Raw genomic sequence first — 19,533 nt, forward strand, 5'->3', positions numbered from 1 at the left:
GATGTATGGAAGTGAGAGCTGGACCATAAAGAAGGCTGATTGCTGAAGAATTGGTGCTTTTGAATTATGGTGCTGGAGGAGACTCTTGAGAGTCCCATGGACTGCAAGAAGATCAAACCTCTCCATTCTTAAGGAAATCAGCCCTGAGTGCTCACTGGAAAGACAGATCCTGAAGCTGAGGCTCCAGTACTTTGGCCACCTCATGAGAAGAGAAGACTCCCTGGAAAAGACCCTGATGTTGGGAAAGATGGAGGGCACAAGGAGACGGGGACGACAGAGGACGAGATGGTTGCACAGTGTTCTCGAAGCTACCAGCATGAGTTTGACCAAACTGCGGGAGGCAGTGGAAGACGGGAGTGCATGACGTGCTCTGGTCCATGGGGTCACAAAGAGTCGGACATGACTAAATGACGAAACAACAAGGTAGCTTCCTGTGTTCCATGGCCCACAGAGAACCATGGTTCTGTGACCTGGGCAAGGGTGCCTTGCAAGGGTGCAATCAGCAAACTGCTAAAATAAGCTTTCATCAAAAGAAAACGAAAAACAGCAAGTTTCCGGTGCTCTTGGATCTATGCCCAAAGGTTGGTAAAATCCCAGAATGGGGTTGAAGAAAGGGAGAGAGGGAGATGGAGCCATCCCTCCTCTGCCTGCCTGCTCACTTCCTTGCAATTACTGATGTCCACATTATTTGAGTGGGTGCTGTGGGTATCACTGGGACATTTCACTTCCTCCTCCTCCTCCTCCTCTTGCCTGTCACTACCGAGAGATGGAAAGTGAAAAAGTGACACTTTTCTGGCACCGATCCAGATTACAAAATATTGTGCTAATATCCAGAGAAATATATTGTATAGGTATGGAGCAATGTAAATGGAATTTAAATATGAATTCAGGAGATCTAGGTTCTCCACAGCTACTGCGGACACCAGCAGCTGGCTCCTCTGCACACAGAAGAAAGTCCCGTTCAGCTCAGTTGGCGAATGCTCCCAATAAAATATGCATACGTGTGCAATTCCACTGTACCCTAATGATATACTATTATGAGGTTTAGCTTAATATGCTAAATTTATTACCACTCTTTCATTACATCATGGAAACCTTTTCTGATACAGTCTTCTCCTAAAAAAATAAAAATAAAAAAGCAGCATGTCTTGGGTTTTCTGCATAACATAATGTCTACTTGCTAGCAGGGATGGGCTAAGCGGTCCAATTCAAGGCAGGGCTACTGCAATGCACCCCACGTGGGGCTTCCCTTGTACAAAATGCTGCAGCATGATTGCTGGCACGAGCGAGAGTCAGGATATTGCACACCTGTGCTCAAAAATCTGCACTGGCTGCCAATTTGCTATTGGGCTGAGTTCAAGGTGTTACTATTGGTATAAAGCACTTAACGGCTTGGGACCAGATTACTTAAGGGATCGCCTTACCCCATACGTGCTGACTCAATTCCTCCAGTTTGCAGAATCTTCTGCAGATTGCACTTCTTGCAATCTTGCACTTCTGCAAGTGTCGTGCCATGTTCATTCTGTGTTTGAAAGGAGCCGTTCCTTTAGCGTGGCAACAACCTATACTTTGGAACTCCCTGCCTGCTAATATTGGGCAAGGACAATCACTGCACAGTTTTAGACACCTGCTGAAAACTTTGGTTACATCTGCTCTTAAATTTGTCTTAGATGTTTGTGGTTTCTTGGTTACAGATCTTTTTAAACAGTTTTTAAAATGCTTTAAATAAGTCTATTTCATTTTTGTATTTTCCTTTTTTAATCACAGAAGTGTTAGCCACCCTAGGATCTTTTGTAAATAAGAGAGGGGTATAAATGCAATATAATAAATCAGTAAATTGCATCTCGATTCGTTTAATTACACAGACACTACATCATAGGTCTGTTTTGAGCATTTCCTTTTTCTTAAGAATGCCAGAAAACTCCACATTTAAACTGCACACATTTTGCAGGTGCTTTTTATGCGAGATTTCCATTCTTCAGTGCGTCTGTCAAGACACTGGCGCAACAGAACAAGCGATGTGTTGGGACATCAAACCCTGGGCCCCAGGCACCTGTATTTGGACACACCTTCCCCAACTACACCCTTGAACACACACCATGCATACACGCTTTTTAAAGGACTCCTACCAGCCGGCTATCTTTAAGTTGCCCTTTCAGCAAGCTGTCCAGAGGAAAGGAGACGATATTGTTCAGATTCTGCACCTGGAAGAGCCACAAATAAAAACATAGGCAGATTTTAGTGTTCAGCTAGGCAGGCCTTTCTACCCAGGTTGGCATTCATTTGCGATGCATTTTTATTTCAGCTTCTAACACAGACGTAGGAACCAAATCTCAGTCAAAAGCTGAAGCAAAAGTTTAATGAAGCTCATGTCATTATTTTTAAACACATACCACACACAGAGAGAGCCTTTTTTTTTTTTGCTATATATGGGTTTTTATTTTTTTTAATTTTTATATTTATTAAGGTTTTTTAATAAGAAAATACAATAATAATGAACATTATTGCTTTGTTTTAACAAAGTTTCATAATATTCTTGAGCTTCCTCACGTCTCCCGCTCCCATTTGCATCTTTAATAATTTTTGTCAAGCAAATTATCATCTTATTTCCAAATCTATGACCACATGCTTAAATATCAATTCTTAATCTATTTTAATGATGGCCAATTATTTATAACCAAGCATCCTTCTTAAGATTCCACTAAATCACAATATTTCTGCAGGTAGGTCTTGAATTTCTTCCAATCTTCTTCAATCCTTTCTTCTCCCAGGTCTCGGATTCTGCCAGTCATCTCCGCCAATTGCATATAGTCCATCAGTTGCATCTGCCATTCTTCCAGTGTGGGTAGATCTTGAGTTTTCCAGTTCTTAGCAAGTAGTATCCTTGCTGCTGTTGTTGCATACATGAAAAATGTTCTATCTTTCTTTAGCACCTTCTGGTCTACAATGCCCAGAAGAAAGGCCTCTGGTTTCTTGGTAAAGGTATACTTAAACACCTTTTTCAACTCGTTATATATCATTTCCCAGAAGGCCTTCACTTTAGGGCAAGTCCACCAGAGGTGAAAGAATGTTCCTTCATTTTCTTTACATTTCCAACATTTGTTATCAGACGAATGGTATATTTTGGCAAGTTTAACTGGGGTCATGTACCATCTGTATATCATTTTCATTACATTTTCTTTCAAAGCATTACATGCAGTGAAATTCAACCCAGTGGTCCACAACCTTTCCCAGTCCTCAAACATAATGTTATGCCCAATGTCCTGTGCCCATTTTATCATAGCCGACTTAACCATTTTGTCTTGCGTATTCCATTTCAGCAGCAAATTATACATTCTTGAAAGTACCTTAGTCTTAGGTTCTAACAGCTCTGTCTCCAACTTCGATTTCTCCACCTGGAATCCTAGCTTTTTATCACTTTTAAAAATTTCCTATATATATGGGTTTTTAGATCAGTTCTGGTAAGAATACCTCTCAGCTTCCCTCAAGGAATTCCGAGAACTGTATTTGGAAGAAAAACCCAGACTCCTGTGTTGGATTCTTAAGCTGCGCTCAGTGAATGAAGGATCCCAGTTTAAGTTCACAAAGTCCTTCAAGTCTTAAAAGAAATGGGTGAGGGGGTGGGTGGGTGTCATGCTGTAATATAGCCCCATCTCTGTACACTGGCCTCACCCACAGCCGGCAGTCATGCGCAGGGGCCCTGTGCACTTCAAGGTGCATGTGTGTCAAATGGCTCCATGCCACTCCCTTCATGTGCAGAAGTTCTACAAGCGTACATCACTATGTGCAGGAGGCCCCTTCACGCCAACACCAAACATTGCTGGGAGAGCTAAATACACCCCCCCGACACAGTCTCTCAGTGAATGCCCTATATGCAGAGCTACACACATGCAGGCATATCATCTGATGTGGAACGTATGCGCCCTTTATTGACTTGTTACACTTATATAGCACTTTTTTCTCAAGGTGGTGTACATAACTCTTCTCCCCACAACAACCCTGTGAGGGAGGCTAGGCTGAGGGATAGTGACTGGCCCAAGGTCACCCAGAGAGCCCCATGGCTGAGCGGGGATTCAAACCCTGGCCTCCCAGGTCCTAGTCCAACACTCTAACTGGTATGACACACTGGCTCTGAAGTTCCAACTGGCATACAGCAGGGCTGGAGAACCTGCAGCCCTCCAGGTGTCATTGGGACTCCAATCCCCATCAGCCTCAGCCAGCACGGCCACTGGCAAAGCATGATGGGAGTCTAACAATATCCAGAAGGCCATGGCTCCCCATCTCTGTCACAGAGTGTGGTCCAACATGCAGGTCCCTTTTAGCCCTCACTGCTAACAGGAGATGGGGCCTGCAGGGCACAGTGACATCAGAGAAGGTGCACAGTCCCACTATTCCCTCCAAAGCATGCAGCAAATGTGCCAGAGGTGGGAACATTTTACAGCCTGTGGGTCACATCTCCCAGTGTTATGTACTGAAGTTCTCACCCTGGGCCAGCAGGGGGATACTGTAGATAGTTTTCACTCAGATCCACATATGCAAATAAGGGATTGAAAGTGATGTTCAGTGATTGGATAGTTACAGAAAGTGGTTACAGTTGCATTGTAGTGGAGTTTTATATAAGCAGGCTGGCTGAACCCTTCACAGTTCAGTTCTGTTCTGGCCTGTGAATAAACAAGAGCTGTTTGAAGAATTGCTGTGTGTCTGATATGTTCACCCACAACTTAACACCAAGAGGCCACATGATAGTGATGGTTGGGGCCAGAAGCAAAAGCAGGCAGAGAAACGAATCTAAAAAAATTACTTTTATACGCTAGGCTAGTTCCTTCACGCCTCTCTGTCCTCCATCCATGCAAGCAAAAGGCATTATCAGAGTCCAAGGGCAAATTCCCTTGTGGGGTAAAAGATTCCTGCAGTGCAGGGGGTTGGACTAAATGGCCTTTGGGGTCCCCCATTCCAAGCCTAAAATTCTATGGTTCTGTTATTCCAGTCAAGCAAATGCATTCCAGCAGGGTGTGAATCAGGGTTGGTGGGGGGCACAGCTTGGGCAGTTGGGGTGTGGCTGGGGAACATGTGTGGCACAAGATAGGGCAGGGGGTGAGGGCCCCCCAAAAACCAAGGAGCTTACACCCCCATTTTCCCCCTGCATTGCTGGAAACCTGTCATTGACACTTTTTCTTTTCAGATATCTTAGCATGTGGGACACAGCATGCTTAACTAGAAATATGCTTTGCCCCTTCTGTGCCACACCCCCCCCAATTTTTTCTCACTGCCAGGTGGGGTTTGTGTCTGGGGTTCCCCACTACTGCTATCTGCAGAGGCAGGTCCAGAAAGGGACTCTTATTTATTGGACTATGCAAGCCTCACTCCATCTAAGATAAATATTGTTTCCTGCTCGTCTTCCCCCACCCCTCAAGCAGGCCAGATTTGGGATGGCATGCAGATATGGAAACAGTGGCAAAGGTGGTGGGGTGGAGAGACTGGAGATGCTAAACCTCCTCCATTTGTCTCTTGGGAGGAGAAGCCTCTTCCTGTGCAGGAGACTCCAGGGCAGCCTCAGATGGCTGCAAGGCACAAAAATGTCTGGTCTGCCCACAAGCCACATCTACTCCTCCACTGCCACAAAACCCACAGGCAAGTCAGCCCTTTCTCCCCGCCATGCAAAAGCCACAACCCTCAGCTGGAAAGCGGAAGGGGGGGGGCGGGCCAGGTGAGAGAGTCGCATGGCCAAAACCGTAACATGACCAGAGGCAAAACAAACAAACCTGGTTCAGTTGGGGACCTGACAGCCTACAGGGCTACCTCCCAAGCATCCCAAAAGTCAGTCTGTGAGTATTTAGAAAAGGATGCTGTGATTACTAAGACCCAGCATGGGTTTCTCAAAAATAAGTCATGCCAGACCAATCTGATTTCCATTTTTGATGAAATTACAAACTTGGTGGATCAGGGAAATGCTGTGGGCATAATGTACAGTGGTACCTCTGGATGCGAACAGGATCCGTTCACATACAGAAGCGAATGCAGTCCGCATCCACGTGGCTCGCAATTCGCCGCTTCTGTGCATGCGCGTGACGTCATTTTGACCGTCTGCGCATGCGCGAGCAGCGAAACCTGGAAGTAACGCGCTCCGTTACTTCCAGGTCGTCGCAGTGCGCAACCCGAAAATACTTATCCCGAAGCTACTTCAACCCGAGGTATGACTGTATCTTGATTTCAGTAAGGCTTTTGACAAAGTCCCCCATGATATTCTTGCAAGGAAGGTGGTAAAATGTGGGTTGAACGAGGTAACTGTTAGGTGGATTTGTAGCTGGGTGACTGATCGAACCCAAAGAGTACTCATTAATGGTTCCTTGTCATCCTGGAAAAAAGTGACAAGTGGGGTGCTGCAGGGTTCTGTCCTGGGCCCATTGTTGTTCAACGTCTTTATGACTTGGATGAAGGAATTGAGGGGAGAATTCAAAATGACCTTAACAGATTGGAGAACTGGGTGCAAGTTAACAAAATGAATTTCAATAGGGACAAACATAAGGTTCTGCACTTAGGCAGGAAGAACCAGGTGCACAGATATAGGATGGGGGACACCTGGTTTACTAGCAGTACATGTGAAAATGATCTAGGGGTCTTGGTTAACATGAGTCAACAGTGAGATGCAGCAGCAAAAACAAAAACAAGCTAATGCTATTCTAGGCTGCATTAACAGAAGTATAGTGTCCAGACCATTCTATTCTGCCTTAGCCAGACCACATTTGGAATACTATGTCCAATTCTGGGCACCACAATTTAAGTAGAATATTGATAAGCTGGAATATGTGCAGAGGTGGTTAACCAAGATGATCAAGGGTCTGGAAACTAAGCCTTATGAGAAGCGCTTGAAGGAGCTGGGTATGTTTTGCCCCTGGAAAAGAGGAGACTGAGAGGAGCTCTGATAGCCATCTTCATATATCTTAAGGGCTGTCACACGGAGGAGGGAGCATGCTTGTTTTCACCTGCTCTGGAGAATAGGACTTGAACCAATGGCTTCAAGTTGCAGGAAATGAGATTCTGACTAAGTATTCCGAAAACATTTCTGACAGTAAGAGGTGTTCAGCAGTGGAACAGACTCCCACAAGAAGTCCTTCCTTGGAGTTTTTTTTTAGCAGAGGTTGGATGGCCCTCTGTCATGGATGCTTTAGCTGAGGTTCCTGCATTGCAGGGGGTTGGACTAGATGACCTTTGGAGTCCCTTTCCAACTCTAAAATTCTATGATTCTAAGTCTCGGACCAACCTCTCTTGGGAGGGAAAAGGAGGAGAGAAGAAAATAAAGAAAACCCACCCTGCGAGTTTTATGTGGCTGTGCTGAAGAACCTACACATGAAACCTAGTCAGTGCCACCCACTGACATGCTGACTCAGAATAAGCAAAATGGAACCACGGCTGTAGATTGTGATCAAGTACAGATGTGCTACAAGCACAGCTGAAGAAACCACAGCGCAGCTCTGAAGAGCATAGGAATCGGCCTTATACTGCATGCAAATACAGATGCTCCACCACTGAGCTACGGCCCTTCCTGGGCCATCGGGTGCTCAGCTTCTTTCAGGGAACCTTGCAGAACAGTATTCCTGGTGAGGCATCCTCCTCCGCTGCCCCCAAGGGTGGGCAGCTAGGTTAGGGAGTGCAGGGCAGGCTCTGTAACCTCCAGGACCTTGCTGCCACTCCCTGACAACCAGCATTTCTGGCTGCCTCAATTCTGCTTCATGGTAGGACCAGTCCTGTTCAAAGAACTTTACAGAAGGCAACAGCCACTCCTGTGACATCACCGTTTTGCATCAGCATGCTGGGTCTGCCTAAGGCAGGAGTAGTCATAGGATGGCCACTTATGCAACAACAAAATTTGAATGTGAATATGGATGGGAACACAGGAAGTTGCCTTATACCTAGACAGACTGTTGGGTCCTTCTATCAGTGTTTCTCAAACTTGGGTCCCAGCTGTTGTTGGGCTACAACTCCCATCATCCCTGACCACAGGTCCTGCTGGAGAGCCAGTGTGGTGTAGTGGTTAAGAGCGGTAGTCTCGTAATCTGGTGAACTGGGTTCGATTCCCCGGTCCTCCACATGCAGCTGCTGGGTGACCTTGGGCTAGTCACACTTCTTTGAAGTCTCTCAGCCCCACTCAACTCACAGACTGTTTGTTGTGGGGGAGGAAGGGAAAGGAGAATGTTACCTGCTTTGAGACTCCTTAGGGTAGTGATAAAGCAGGATATCAAATCCAAACTCTTCTCTTCTTCTGCTAGCTAGCGATGGTGGGAGTTGTAGTCCAACAACAGATGGGGACCCAAGTTTGAGAAACACTGACTCAATACAAAGCCTACAGTGGATGGTAGCACCTCTTCAGGGTTTCAGACAGGGGACATTCCCAGTTCTACCTCCACAGTCACAGGCAGAAACACTTCTGAATACCACTGCAGGAAACTGCAAGAGTGGAGAGGTTCTGTTGAACTCAGTTCCTGCTTGCGTGTTTCATATAGATATCTGGTTGGCCATTGAGATAACAGGACACCAGGCCAGATGTCCTGAGCTGGAGAGGCCAGGGATTGAACCTGGGACCTTCTGCATGTAAAGGAGATGCTCTGTCCATGAGCTACAGGCCTAGGTGTGCCAGTTTAGAAATAACTACTATAATCTAACTAGAAATACAATCCATCACACCATAAGACTTTGAGCATATGACCCGTGTGCTGTCCAGCACAGCAGCTCAAGTCTGCTGTCCAGGATCTAACTGCAGAAGGGTTACTTCAAGGCCCCTCCTGCTCTCCTCTTCTTAAGAGCTCTTGATATTTAAACCAAGATGTCAGGGACTAGCTGGATACTGAAGAGTGTTGGCTGGCTATTGTGGAGTGGGCACTAGGAGAAGCGGAGGTTGGAGACTGTCTTGGAACAAGGGAACTGGGGGAATCTGTAACAGCTGGGAGACAAGAGTCAGAAGTGCAGGACTGGAGAATGAAGAACAAGAGCAGGAGGAAGGAGAGATTGGTCAAGCTGATGTAGACTCAAGGGCTTCCACACCTCCTCCTCCTGATCCCACCTCTCCTGCTCCACTGTTTCCCAGGACCAGAAGAAGACTGAAACAGGAGGAGCAAAGGTCACATGCAGGTGGAGTCTTTGCGCCTGCTTGCACTCAGCTTGGGTGGAGGAGATACATAAGCCAAGATTGGTGGGTGGGCCTCTCTGTTGCGGCAACTGCATCACCAGGTGCACACCTAGGGGTAGCTGAGAGGCGTAGGATTGATGGACGTGCCTTTTCCTAACTTTTAAGTGTCCTTTTGACAATAAAGAGTTAACACTGTGACACAAGCTTGGGACTGGACACTTCTTCAAACCTACAGGGCTGTCCTCTCTAAAGCAGGACACAGGTTCAGCCCTAGGTAGACAACATGGTCCCTTTAAGCATTGCTGGAGTCCCATCAACTCCGGCCAGCATAGTGAAAAATAACAACATATCCTAAGAGCCTGCTGGATCATGCCAGTGGTTAAGAGCGGTAGACTCGTAATCTGGTGAACTGGGTTCGATTCCCTGCTCCTCCACATGCAGCTGCTGGGTGACCTTGGGCTAGTCACACTTCTCTGAAGTCTCTCAGCCTCACTCACCCCACAGAATGTTTGTTGTGGGGGAGGAAGGGAAAGGAGGTTGTGAACCACTTTGAGACTCCTTAGGGTAGTGATAAAGTGGGTTATCAAATCCAAACTCCTCCTCTTCTTCTCTCAAGGTGGTCAACCAGATTGCCTATGGGAAGCCTGCAAGCAGGACTTGAGCACAACAGCACTTTCCCCCTCCTGTGATTTCCAGCAACGGACATTCAGAAGCATTACTGCCTCCAACAATGGAAGCAGACCACAATCATCAAGGTTAGTAGCTGGAAGGTTAGGGGACTGTTTTCCAGCAACATCTGGAGGGCATCATATTAGCTACCCCAGTCTAAAGTGGCACATAACCAAGCATTGTTTTCATGAATTGATTTTAGAATGCTGTGTTACTTTTATTGTTGTTAGCCGCTCTGAGCCCAGCTTCGGCTGGGATATAAATGAATTATTATTATTATTATTATTATTATTATTATTATTATTATTATTATTATGTGCTCTTCCGCTAGGGCCAGGTTTTTTCCCCCTTTCTTTCCTTCCACGTCTTTATTTTTTTCTTTCTTTCCTTCCACATTTGCAAGGGGGCTGTAATATGAGACACGGGGCTTCTGTTTAAACCAACCATACCCAGCCAGAGCCTGCTCTAGCACACAGAACCCACAGCACAGTTCCTCCAGTCCCCAGCCATAAACAACATAGCCGCTGCCCAGAGGTTTCCGACTTACGTTAAAGGGGGAAGCTGAGGGAGGGGCCAGGAAGAGACCACCATTAGTGGCAACAAGAAGCAAAGTCACACAGAGGCAGCCCATGTTCCTTCTCCCTCTGCCCAACCAGTACAAATACAAACACTAATGGTCCTTTTTAGGGACAGGTGAGAAAAGAGTTGAGTTTGCATTTGAAGGCAAACTTTTAGAACAATTTGCACACCAGAACACAGCCACCCTCCAAAAGTCGTACTACTTCGAGTATCACCAACCCGGTGATATGTACAAAAATGCATATACTAGGGTAAGCACACACCTATAAATGTCTACGTTAGTGAAAATAATGGAATAAAATGCTTTCCTTAGGGGAAATAGCTTTGCAAAACTTGTGTATGTTGGGCATAACTGCATACAGTGGTACCTCTGGTTAAGAACTTAATTCGTTCTGGAAGTCCATTCTTAACCTGAAACTGTTCTTAACCTGAGGTACCACTTTATCTAATGGGGCCACCCACTGCTGCTGCGCGATTTCTGTTCTCATCCTGAAGCAAAAATTTTAACCTGAGGTACTATTTCTGGGTTAGCGGAGCCTGTAACCTGAAGTGTCTGTAACCTGAGGTACCACTGTATAAAAATGTGTATTTTGTACAATGAATCCTCACTAAGATGTTGATGAATCTTCATGAGGAGACACACACACACACACACACACACACACATATATGCAAACTGATGTGGAAATGGAAAACTAGACTGGAGATTGTAAAAATAAACAACTGAAACAGAAATTGACAGATTCACTCACTCCTAGTTCTTTCAAGAGTTCCCACCATATTCATAAAAATCCTTCCCTCAAACAGACCACCTCGTAGCAGCAGCCCGCTTTGTGATAATGGGCCCCAGCATCAACACAGGACACATAGCTGGAAACACAGCAGTACAGAAAACACGCCTTACGGAAATGCAGTGGTTGAAATATAGGAACCTATTGCCCCAAACAAGACTGGCACATTCACAATTGCATCACCTTCCAGAGAGGGGGTTATCTCTGTTGCTTCGGCTGAAACAGATTCCCTTAAAGTCTTGAAGAAGGTAATTGCATTAATTACGGCCTTAAGTTTTTGCAAGCCTGAATCCACCTCATCAGATGCGCATGAGAAAGAGGACTGTAATCCTCCAACATTAATGTCAGAATAATAAAGATCTTTTTAAAGGGGCTGCAGAAAAGACTCTAGCCACATCCGCACTCTACATTTAAAGCAGTGTGGTACCACTTTAAAAAGTCATGGTTTTCTCCCACCATGGTGCTTTAGATGTATGCTGCAAATGTGGCCCTAGTTAGCAACAGTAAGCACTGGACTGGGGCTTATGGGAGTTGTAGAGGTTAAGGAATTTTGGCATATTCATTTCTTTTAAAGAAGCAGGTCCCATATTAAAAGTGCCAAGTCTGGTTGAATATCCCCTCCCTCTAAATAGGTGGTGTGCACATTTGGATTGAGAAGAAGAATGTAGTGGAGATCTCTGACGGAGAAGAAAAGCAGACCTAAAAAACCCTTACCAGGTTTTTGAAAAGTGCCGTCACTTCCCTGGTGAAGACAGCCAGATTCAAGAATCCCGTGGAAAGCTCATGATTGTTCTGAGAAAGATGGTTGTTGCCAAAGTTCTCCAGAGTTTCGCTGTACTGCTCCTCGTTCTCCACATGCGCTAAGGAAGAAGACACAAAAATCAGGAGAAAGGAAGGTTTCTGCTGGATCCAGATACCCACAGAAGTCAGGGAAGAAGCAAAGCAGTGTGTGGAATTTGAACATGGAGACAGCCCTGCAGGATCAGGCAAGAGCTTTATACTGAACCACATTCACACCATACATTTAAAGCGCTATGATACCGCTTTAAGCAGTCGTGGCTTCTGCTGTCGTTTGTTAAGGGAGCTGAGAGCTGCCATCACAGAGCTACTAGTCCCAGAGTAGTTTAACCATCAATCTCTTTTGCTGGGCAACTCTGGGAAATGTAATTCAGTTAGGAAAATAAGTCTCAGCGCCCTTAAACAAACCACAGTTCCCAGAATTCACTGGGGGGTGGGGGAAGCAACGACTATTTAAAGTGCTGCCAGTGTGTTTTAAATGTATAGTATGAATTTGTCCTGGCTCGTTGTCTTGTTTCTCACCGTGGCAAAGCAGACACCTCTGGAAAGCCAACCAGCAGGGCATGAGGGCAAGAGAGCTCATGTTCCCCAACAATGAATAGTTAGAGGCATGCTGCCTCTGATCCTGGAGGTAATCTATATCCATCATAACCAGCACCCATTAATAGCCCAGCAGGAACACCAACTGGCAGGCATTATGTAGGCATGTGCTGAATTGTGCAAAGCAATTTTGTGGCAGTGGTGCTGGGTGTGCACCAGCAGATGTGAGGAGAGGGCTGTGTGGTGCATACTTGAGCCTCTTCTACTGCATCTCCAGCAACACCCGACACCCACACTGCAGATTTTATTTATTTATTTATTTGTTGACCTCCTTCCTTCCTTCCTTTCATTGCATTGCATTTACAGAAGAACCTCTACGACTGCCTCTACTTGGGCCCAATCCAAGTTGCGACCACGGCAAACCCATAAGTAAATACCGGGTTTGCCACGACTCATGCACGTGCAGAAGCGGCTTCTGCCGTTTGCGCACAGGCAGAGGCGTGCTGCCGCCGAATGCGCCTGTACACAATGGCACTTCTACCAGCGGCCCGGACCGACTTACGGACAAACCTCCAGAACTGATTACGTCCATAAGTAGAGGTTCCACTGTGTATCACCGCTTTCCTTGAAGTAGCTCAAGGTGGCATACTCCTCCCCATTTTACCTTCACAACAAATCAGGATGAGGGACTGTGACTGGCCCAAGATTATCCAGCAAGCTTTATTTAGAATGAGGCCTCAGGCAAACAAGAGCCCTGAGCACTTCCAGTCTGCTTACACCAGTAAAGGGCATGGCCCAACACAGTGGTCCGTGAGCTCTTGGGTCCAAGAATATTAGCAGCGAGAGAAACCTGAATTCCCTCCAACACCATCCTTTAGGCCTCTTGAATGAATCTGAGGTGCATGTGTGGCATATACAGAGACTGTGACCTACCTTTGAAGGTGACTCGGAAACTACAACTAATCCAGAATGCAGCAGCTAGACTGATGACTGGGAGCAGCTGCTAGGACCATATAACACCAGTCCTAAAGGATCTACATTGGCTCCCACTACGTTTCCGAGCACAATTCAAAGTGTTGGTGCTGATCCTTAAAGCCCTAAATAGCTTTGGGCCAGTATTCCTGAAGGAGTTTCTCCACCCACATCCTTCCGCCGGGACACTGAGATCTAGCTCCAACAGTCTTCTGCCGGTTCCCTCACTGCAAGAAGTAAAGTTGTACTTCAGGGAACCAGGCAGAGGGAACCAGGCAGATGGGAAGGAAATAAACAACTATCTGACCTTTAGAAGACATCTGAAGGCAGCGCTGTTTAGGGAGGTTTTTAATGTTTGAGGTTTTGGTGTGTTTTAAGCATTTTGTTGAGAGCCTCTCAGAGTGGCTGGGGCAAACCAGTCAGATGGGCGGCATATATATATCATCATCATTATCATGGGCTAGGTGCTCCCTTCACCAACGTGCTGCCCTCCAGATGTTGTTGAACAACAACTCCCATCAGCCCCAGCCAGCTTGGGAAGGATGGGAGTTGTAGTCTAGCAACTGGAGGGCAGAGGGTTCTGAATCCTTCACTTGTGCTGTTCTAGGGCAAGAATCTGCTCAGTGCAGATTTTGTTATGCCTTCGCTTCAAGAGATCCTAATCCAGAAGTCTTGTGTTGCAATTTATATATTTTGAAAGTGGATTGCACAAGGCTGACATCAGCTAAACCTTGCACCAAGGCAGATTGCATTCCTGCTGCCAGCGCAACCTCATAAAATCTCCCAATATGTTTAGCTGCGAAGGAGGCTGTCACAGAATGTTTACAAACAGCACAGCTTCTGTGGGGGAAGCAAAAGGTCAGTCTGGTGATGGGGCAGCTAGGAGAGGGCAAATCCAGATCCCAATTCATATATCCCACCAAAGAGAGTCATCTTGTAGGGTCACCAGACTTTGCAGGTGACGGACTGTGAACTAGACCAGGGTGAAATGCTAAGAAAGAGGTTAAAGGGGGTTTCTCCAAAATCCAGAAGAAAAGAAGGCCTGCAACAACTTGGTGGCAGAGCTGAAATCAGAAAACCAAGAAGCTGGAGAAGCAGGATCTGAGAAATAGTCCAGCATTAAAACTCTGTAAAAAGCCACTGTCTATTAGAATGAACAATACCGAGCAAGATGGACCAATGGTCTAACGGTGTGGGGCAGCTTCCCAAGTTCCCTGATTGTTTGAAGTACAACAGCAGGGATCATTCGGTTAGTAGCCTAAGGGTTCATTCTAATGACAGTTAAGACAGCCAATCAAGAGGGGCGTGGTAGTGGAAGTGTTTGCCTAGCACCTAATCAGAATGGCGTAATCCTTGTGCCCTGATTGGCTGCGGGAGTTCTGAGGGAGCCTTTCCTCAGTATGCACTACTGAATATCTTTCTGCTTTGAAGGAGGCCTGTTCTAAAAGACCAAAAAAAACACAACGCTGATTATTTCTCCTCAAGTTATGCACTGCTTTTGTTCAGTTTGCCCAGTAAAGTTCCTTTTCTCTCTCGACTGGGCTATTCAAATGACACTGCTCACACTGTACAGAGGGGTCAGATTGCACTTTGCAAACACCTGGCAGCACCTACCCGTTCCCCCCAAGGTGTCCCCCACTCTTCCCCACCCCTTGGCAGCCACACCAGCACGCAGAGAGCATTAACTTACTGAGCCCAGAAGCATGAATAGCTTTCACATATTTCCTGATCCGCTGGAGAATGGCTTGGTCTCCATCCAGGCTCTGCGAGGCAAAAGAGAGAGAGAGAAAAAGACACAAAGGTTTGTCAGAGTTGCTGGGCAGTGCCAAGCCGGGAGGCGGGAAGAGGGAATTGCCAGGCCACACAAAGTCTCTTTGAAGCTCTGGCCTGTGGCAGATGTGCAAGGCAGTTGCCAGGCTACCCGAATCTGGAGTGGAGAGACCCCAAGCATGGGGAGGGGGTGGGTGGGCTGTGCAGAGATTGAGAGTGAAAGAGAGAAAATGCATTGACTGAACAGCGCAGAAAAGGAGGTGTGGCTTCCAGCCAGTTCCTCCCTGGCTGCAACAAGGGGATAGCTCTGTGGCAGAGAACACGTTTTGCATGCAGAAGATCACAGGCGCTTCTAGTCTGAAAGGATCAAAGGTATCAAATGATGGGGAAGACCTCAGCACAAGACATTCAGGCAGCCCCTGGTGCAACCTGAAACCTGCCTAAGCACCTAGCAGGGCCTCATTTGAATGTCTGCTGCCTTCTCTTGCATTCTGTCTTGAGACTGGAATGTGGCCTGTCGAGGAGCTCAGCTCAGCAGCAGAGCAACGGTTTTGCTTGCAAAAGGTCCCAGGTTCAATCCCGGCATCGCCAGGTAGGGTCTGAAAGTCTAGAGAGACACTGCCAGCCAGTATAGAGAGCACCAGTCAAGTGTCTACACTGCAGACAAGCTAGATGGGCCAATGGTCTGACTTGGTATACAGGAGCTTCTGATGTGTCTGTGGGATGGGTTATTGATGGCTAGGAGAGGACATACTAAATGCAATTTATCTCTCCACTCTCCTACACGTGTGAGTTAGGCAGAGTACAATCATACCTCGGGTTACAGCCACTTCAGGTTGCGTTTTTTTGGGTTGCGGACCGCCGACACCTGGAAGTACCGGAACGGGTTACTTCCGGGTTTCAGTGGTCGCGCATGCGCAGAAGCGCTAAATTACGCTTTGTGCATGCGCAGAAGCACTGAATCGCAACCCACACGTGCACAGACACGGGTTGTGAATGTGCATCCCGCACGGATCATGTTCGCAGTCCGAGCATCTACTGTATTAAAACCCCATCCTTGGCAACGAAAATTGAAGCTTTGGAACAAGGTTGTGAAGCCTTTCCTTTTTTGAGTAATTCCACCTAATGAAGGTTAGCTGGCTTCCTCTTGGTTTCCCTCTTAACAAAAAAACCAGGAAACAGCCCATTAAGTATAGCATCCACTTATTTAACAGTCTTGCACTGGCTCACACCAAAGGCAGCAGCAAAACTACGCAAGCAAGGGTGCCAACTTGAACAAAACATGGGGGGAAGGGGCAGGTAAGCACCATCCTGCGTAACTGATCACAAGATGCGGCACACACTCACCATTTGAATGGCAATGCCCATCAAGTTTGGAGGGACCCAATATTTTATTGGGGGTGTGAAGGGACCTCGGCCCCTAGCAGTTGGCTCTGATGTCAAAGTCAAAACACTACTGTTTCAAAATACATAGCCAATTACAAAAATGGAGCCTGCGCTCAGGGAGAGCACAGATAGACACACATCCGTTTGAATCAAAGACATGGTGAGGAAGGGAGGTGCCCATCACTGCCTCCCCTCCCATGAGAGCAAGTTCCATAGTTTAACTACGCACTATGTGAAGAAGTGCCTTCTTTTATCTGCCCCGAATCTTCCAACATTCAACTTCATTGCATGTTCCCAGGGTCTCTAGAGGGAGAACAACTTTTCTCTCCACTTTCTCCATGTCATACATAATTTTAGAAACTTCTGTCATGTCACCTCTTGCTCACTTTTTCCTCTCAGCTAAAAAGTTCAAAGCCCTGCACTCCACCCCTTGATCATTTTAGTTGCCCTATCAGAATATCTACAGTATCCTTTTTGCCTAGCAGGAGGCAGGAGAATCATAGCCCTCTCTGGAATTCACAGGCATGCTGCCTGCCTCTAATCCTGGCTGGCAGCAAACAGCCATCAAGACTAGGAACCTTTAATAGCAGGAAGGGATTTCCTTCCTGGATGCCAAATACTCCCCCTTCAGTCATTTGTCCATGGTTACAGTATCCCTGAAGGTGCCTCTCCATACAGGGGTATAATTTCAGGTATCAGGGAGTGAGGGGGAGAAATGGTTGGCAATAAAGTTTAAAAGGCCTGTTCGAGGAGATATTCAAGACTTAAATTGCAACACCAGAGAAACTACAGTGGGATTTCAGAGCATCCATTCCAGTGACATTTTATACTGCCCAATAAAATGATAGCCAAGGTCATTCAAAGAAGGTCGGTCAATTGTATTTTTTAAAGAAAGCAAAGCATTTTGTCCTTTTGTCGTGCATGCTATTACTTCCTAGTGCATAAGTATTTCACTGTTTAGAAACCAACTGTCAGTGGTGCAATTCAGATGTCACAATCTTTCCTGGTTTGGAGAAAATGGGAAACTATGGTTAACTGAAGATGCTTGGTTTGTTTCACCTCACTCATGCAAAAGGAGAAGTCAAGCAGCTAGCCACTAAAAAGGCTGGTAGAGATCTCTGCTGAATTGTGTCCTTACAAATGCACACAAAAGGTATCTGAATCGTAGAAATGTAGAGTTGAACCCTTGACCCTGACTGATGTAAACCCATGCTCTGCCGACCAAGCTATATGCATGCATAGAGAGCAGAAAGAAGGCAGCTGGGGCTGAGGCACCAAAAGCGTAAAATGCCCCCAACAGCCAAAGAGGAGCCTCTGTGAATGTGGAAACAGGTCCATCTCCTGAGCCCTCCTTTCTATCCAAAGCCACTTCCAATCCCACTTTCCTTCTGCCCTCGCTGGGACAGATTCAAACAAAGAATCACAATACAAAGCAGGATCCTAAAGATGCCTTTCTGCCACAGTAAAAAGGAGACACCAACCTCAACATCTCTCAATTTGGGCATTTGAGGCAAAATGTCCATTCCTGTTAAGTGACCATCCACACCCAGAGGGTCACCAGAGATCGGCTGCTTTGCAAATTTGCATGAGTTTTGCATTTTTATTCTTATTAATGAGAAATTGCACACCACCCCTGTAGCCAAAAAGTCTCTCAAGACCAAAAAAATAATATCAATACTAAGACAGCCCCTGCCCTCAGGCTCACAATTCAAGAGAGATATGACACACAAGGGAAAAGTAAGGAAAGGGAGGAAGGAAAAGCAAGTTCTTCAAGTTACAGATGAAGCTAGCAGTGGTTCCATCTGTCTTGCTCTCCTGAAGCATTCTTTCCCTTCCACCTCTGAGATCAGGGCAGCCTCTACCGCCCAGCTCTTCCCTAAGAAGGACCAACCACAAGCAGTGCTGGATTTATGTATAGGCTAAACAAGCTATAGCTTAAGGTCCCACTCTCTTGGGGGCCCCAAAAAATTTAAAGGAAAAACAACAAGTGGATGTACTGTACATTTCCAAAATATAAGATAAAAAACAAATAAAACCTACATACAGCAACAGTGTTTTGTGTTGTGTAGGCTCCTATTTGTTATATGCAAATGGCTTTAGATACCCATTAGGTCCATAAATTACCATATAGCATATATCCAACACAAAAAAACAGTGACAATTTGATGCTGACAAAGGACAGCTGGACATATAGAGGGCCCCATTACCTTCAGGAGCTTAGGGCCTCATCTAACCTAAATCCGGCACTGGCCACAAGCAACCTCAATCGGCTATTGACCCTAAATCAGCAATGCTGGCATGCTGTAGCTTTTCACCTTAGCTGTATGCAGCTGGCAGAGCCATTAGGCAGGAGGAGGCTGCCTCAGGTGGCAGAAGTCCCCCAGGCAGGACTCCTGCAGACACCCCACCTACCCCACTGTCTCCTCCAGAGGCAAGAGAAGCAGTGGCACCATCTCACCCAAAACTGGTGTGATCTTCCCTCAAATTAGCGCCTCCTGGCAGTGGTAGCAGAGCGGATGGTGTTGGCGGTGGCAGCAACAGCAGGGCAGGGAGGCACTTCCTGTTCCACCTCAAGTGGCAAATGGGATGTGATACCCTGGCTATATAAATCAAAGCTTGGGATGTAGCAATAAACATGTTTTCCCCCCTAGATATTACCACTCCAAGCCTTTGTCATGGGATGGGTATATTTAGCATGGGATTGGAATGAAAATACAGTGGTACCTCGGGTTAAGTACTTAATTCGTTCCGGAGGTCCGTTCTTAACCTGAAACTGTTCTTAACCTTAAGCACCACTTTAGCTAATGGGGCCTCCTGCTCCCACCACGCCACCGCAGCACAATTTCTGTTCTCATCCTGAAGCAAAGTTCTTAACCTGAAGCACTATTTCTGGGTTAGCGGAGT

General features: G+C 46.4%; 1 protein-coding gene across 3 annotated transcripts in view; it reads right to left on the minus strand.

Annotated features, from left to right (window-relative positions):
* ASAP3 (ArfGAP with SH3 domain, ankyrin repeat and PH domain 3) overlaps positions 1–19,533 on the minus strand; it is a 70,661-nt gene that overhangs the window by 35,447 nt on the left and 15,681 nt on the right. For all 3 annotated transcript variants that reach the window (XR_014170810.1, XM_081920559.1, XM_081920560.1), the window contains exons 2-4: positions 15,164–15,236; positions 11,878–12,023; positions 2,130–2,204 (exon numbers count right to left, since the gene is read on the minus strand). Coding sequence is in view for 2 of the 3 variants with exons in the window: in XM_081920559.1 (XP_081776685.1) it covers positions 2,130–2,204; positions 11,878–12,023; positions 15,164–15,236 (294 nt within the window). In the remaining variant the exon portion in view is untranslated. The remainder of the gene's footprint in view (positions 1–2,129; positions 2,205–11,877; positions 12,024–15,163; positions 15,237–19,533) is intronic.

The sequence above is a fragment of the Podarcis melisellensis genome (assembly GCF_964234715.1).
Source record: "Podarcis melisellensis genome assembly, chromosome: 8".
Classification (NCBI taxonomy): Eukaryota; Metazoa; Chordata; class Lepidosauria; order Squamata; family Lacertidae; genus Podarcis; species Podarcis melisellensis.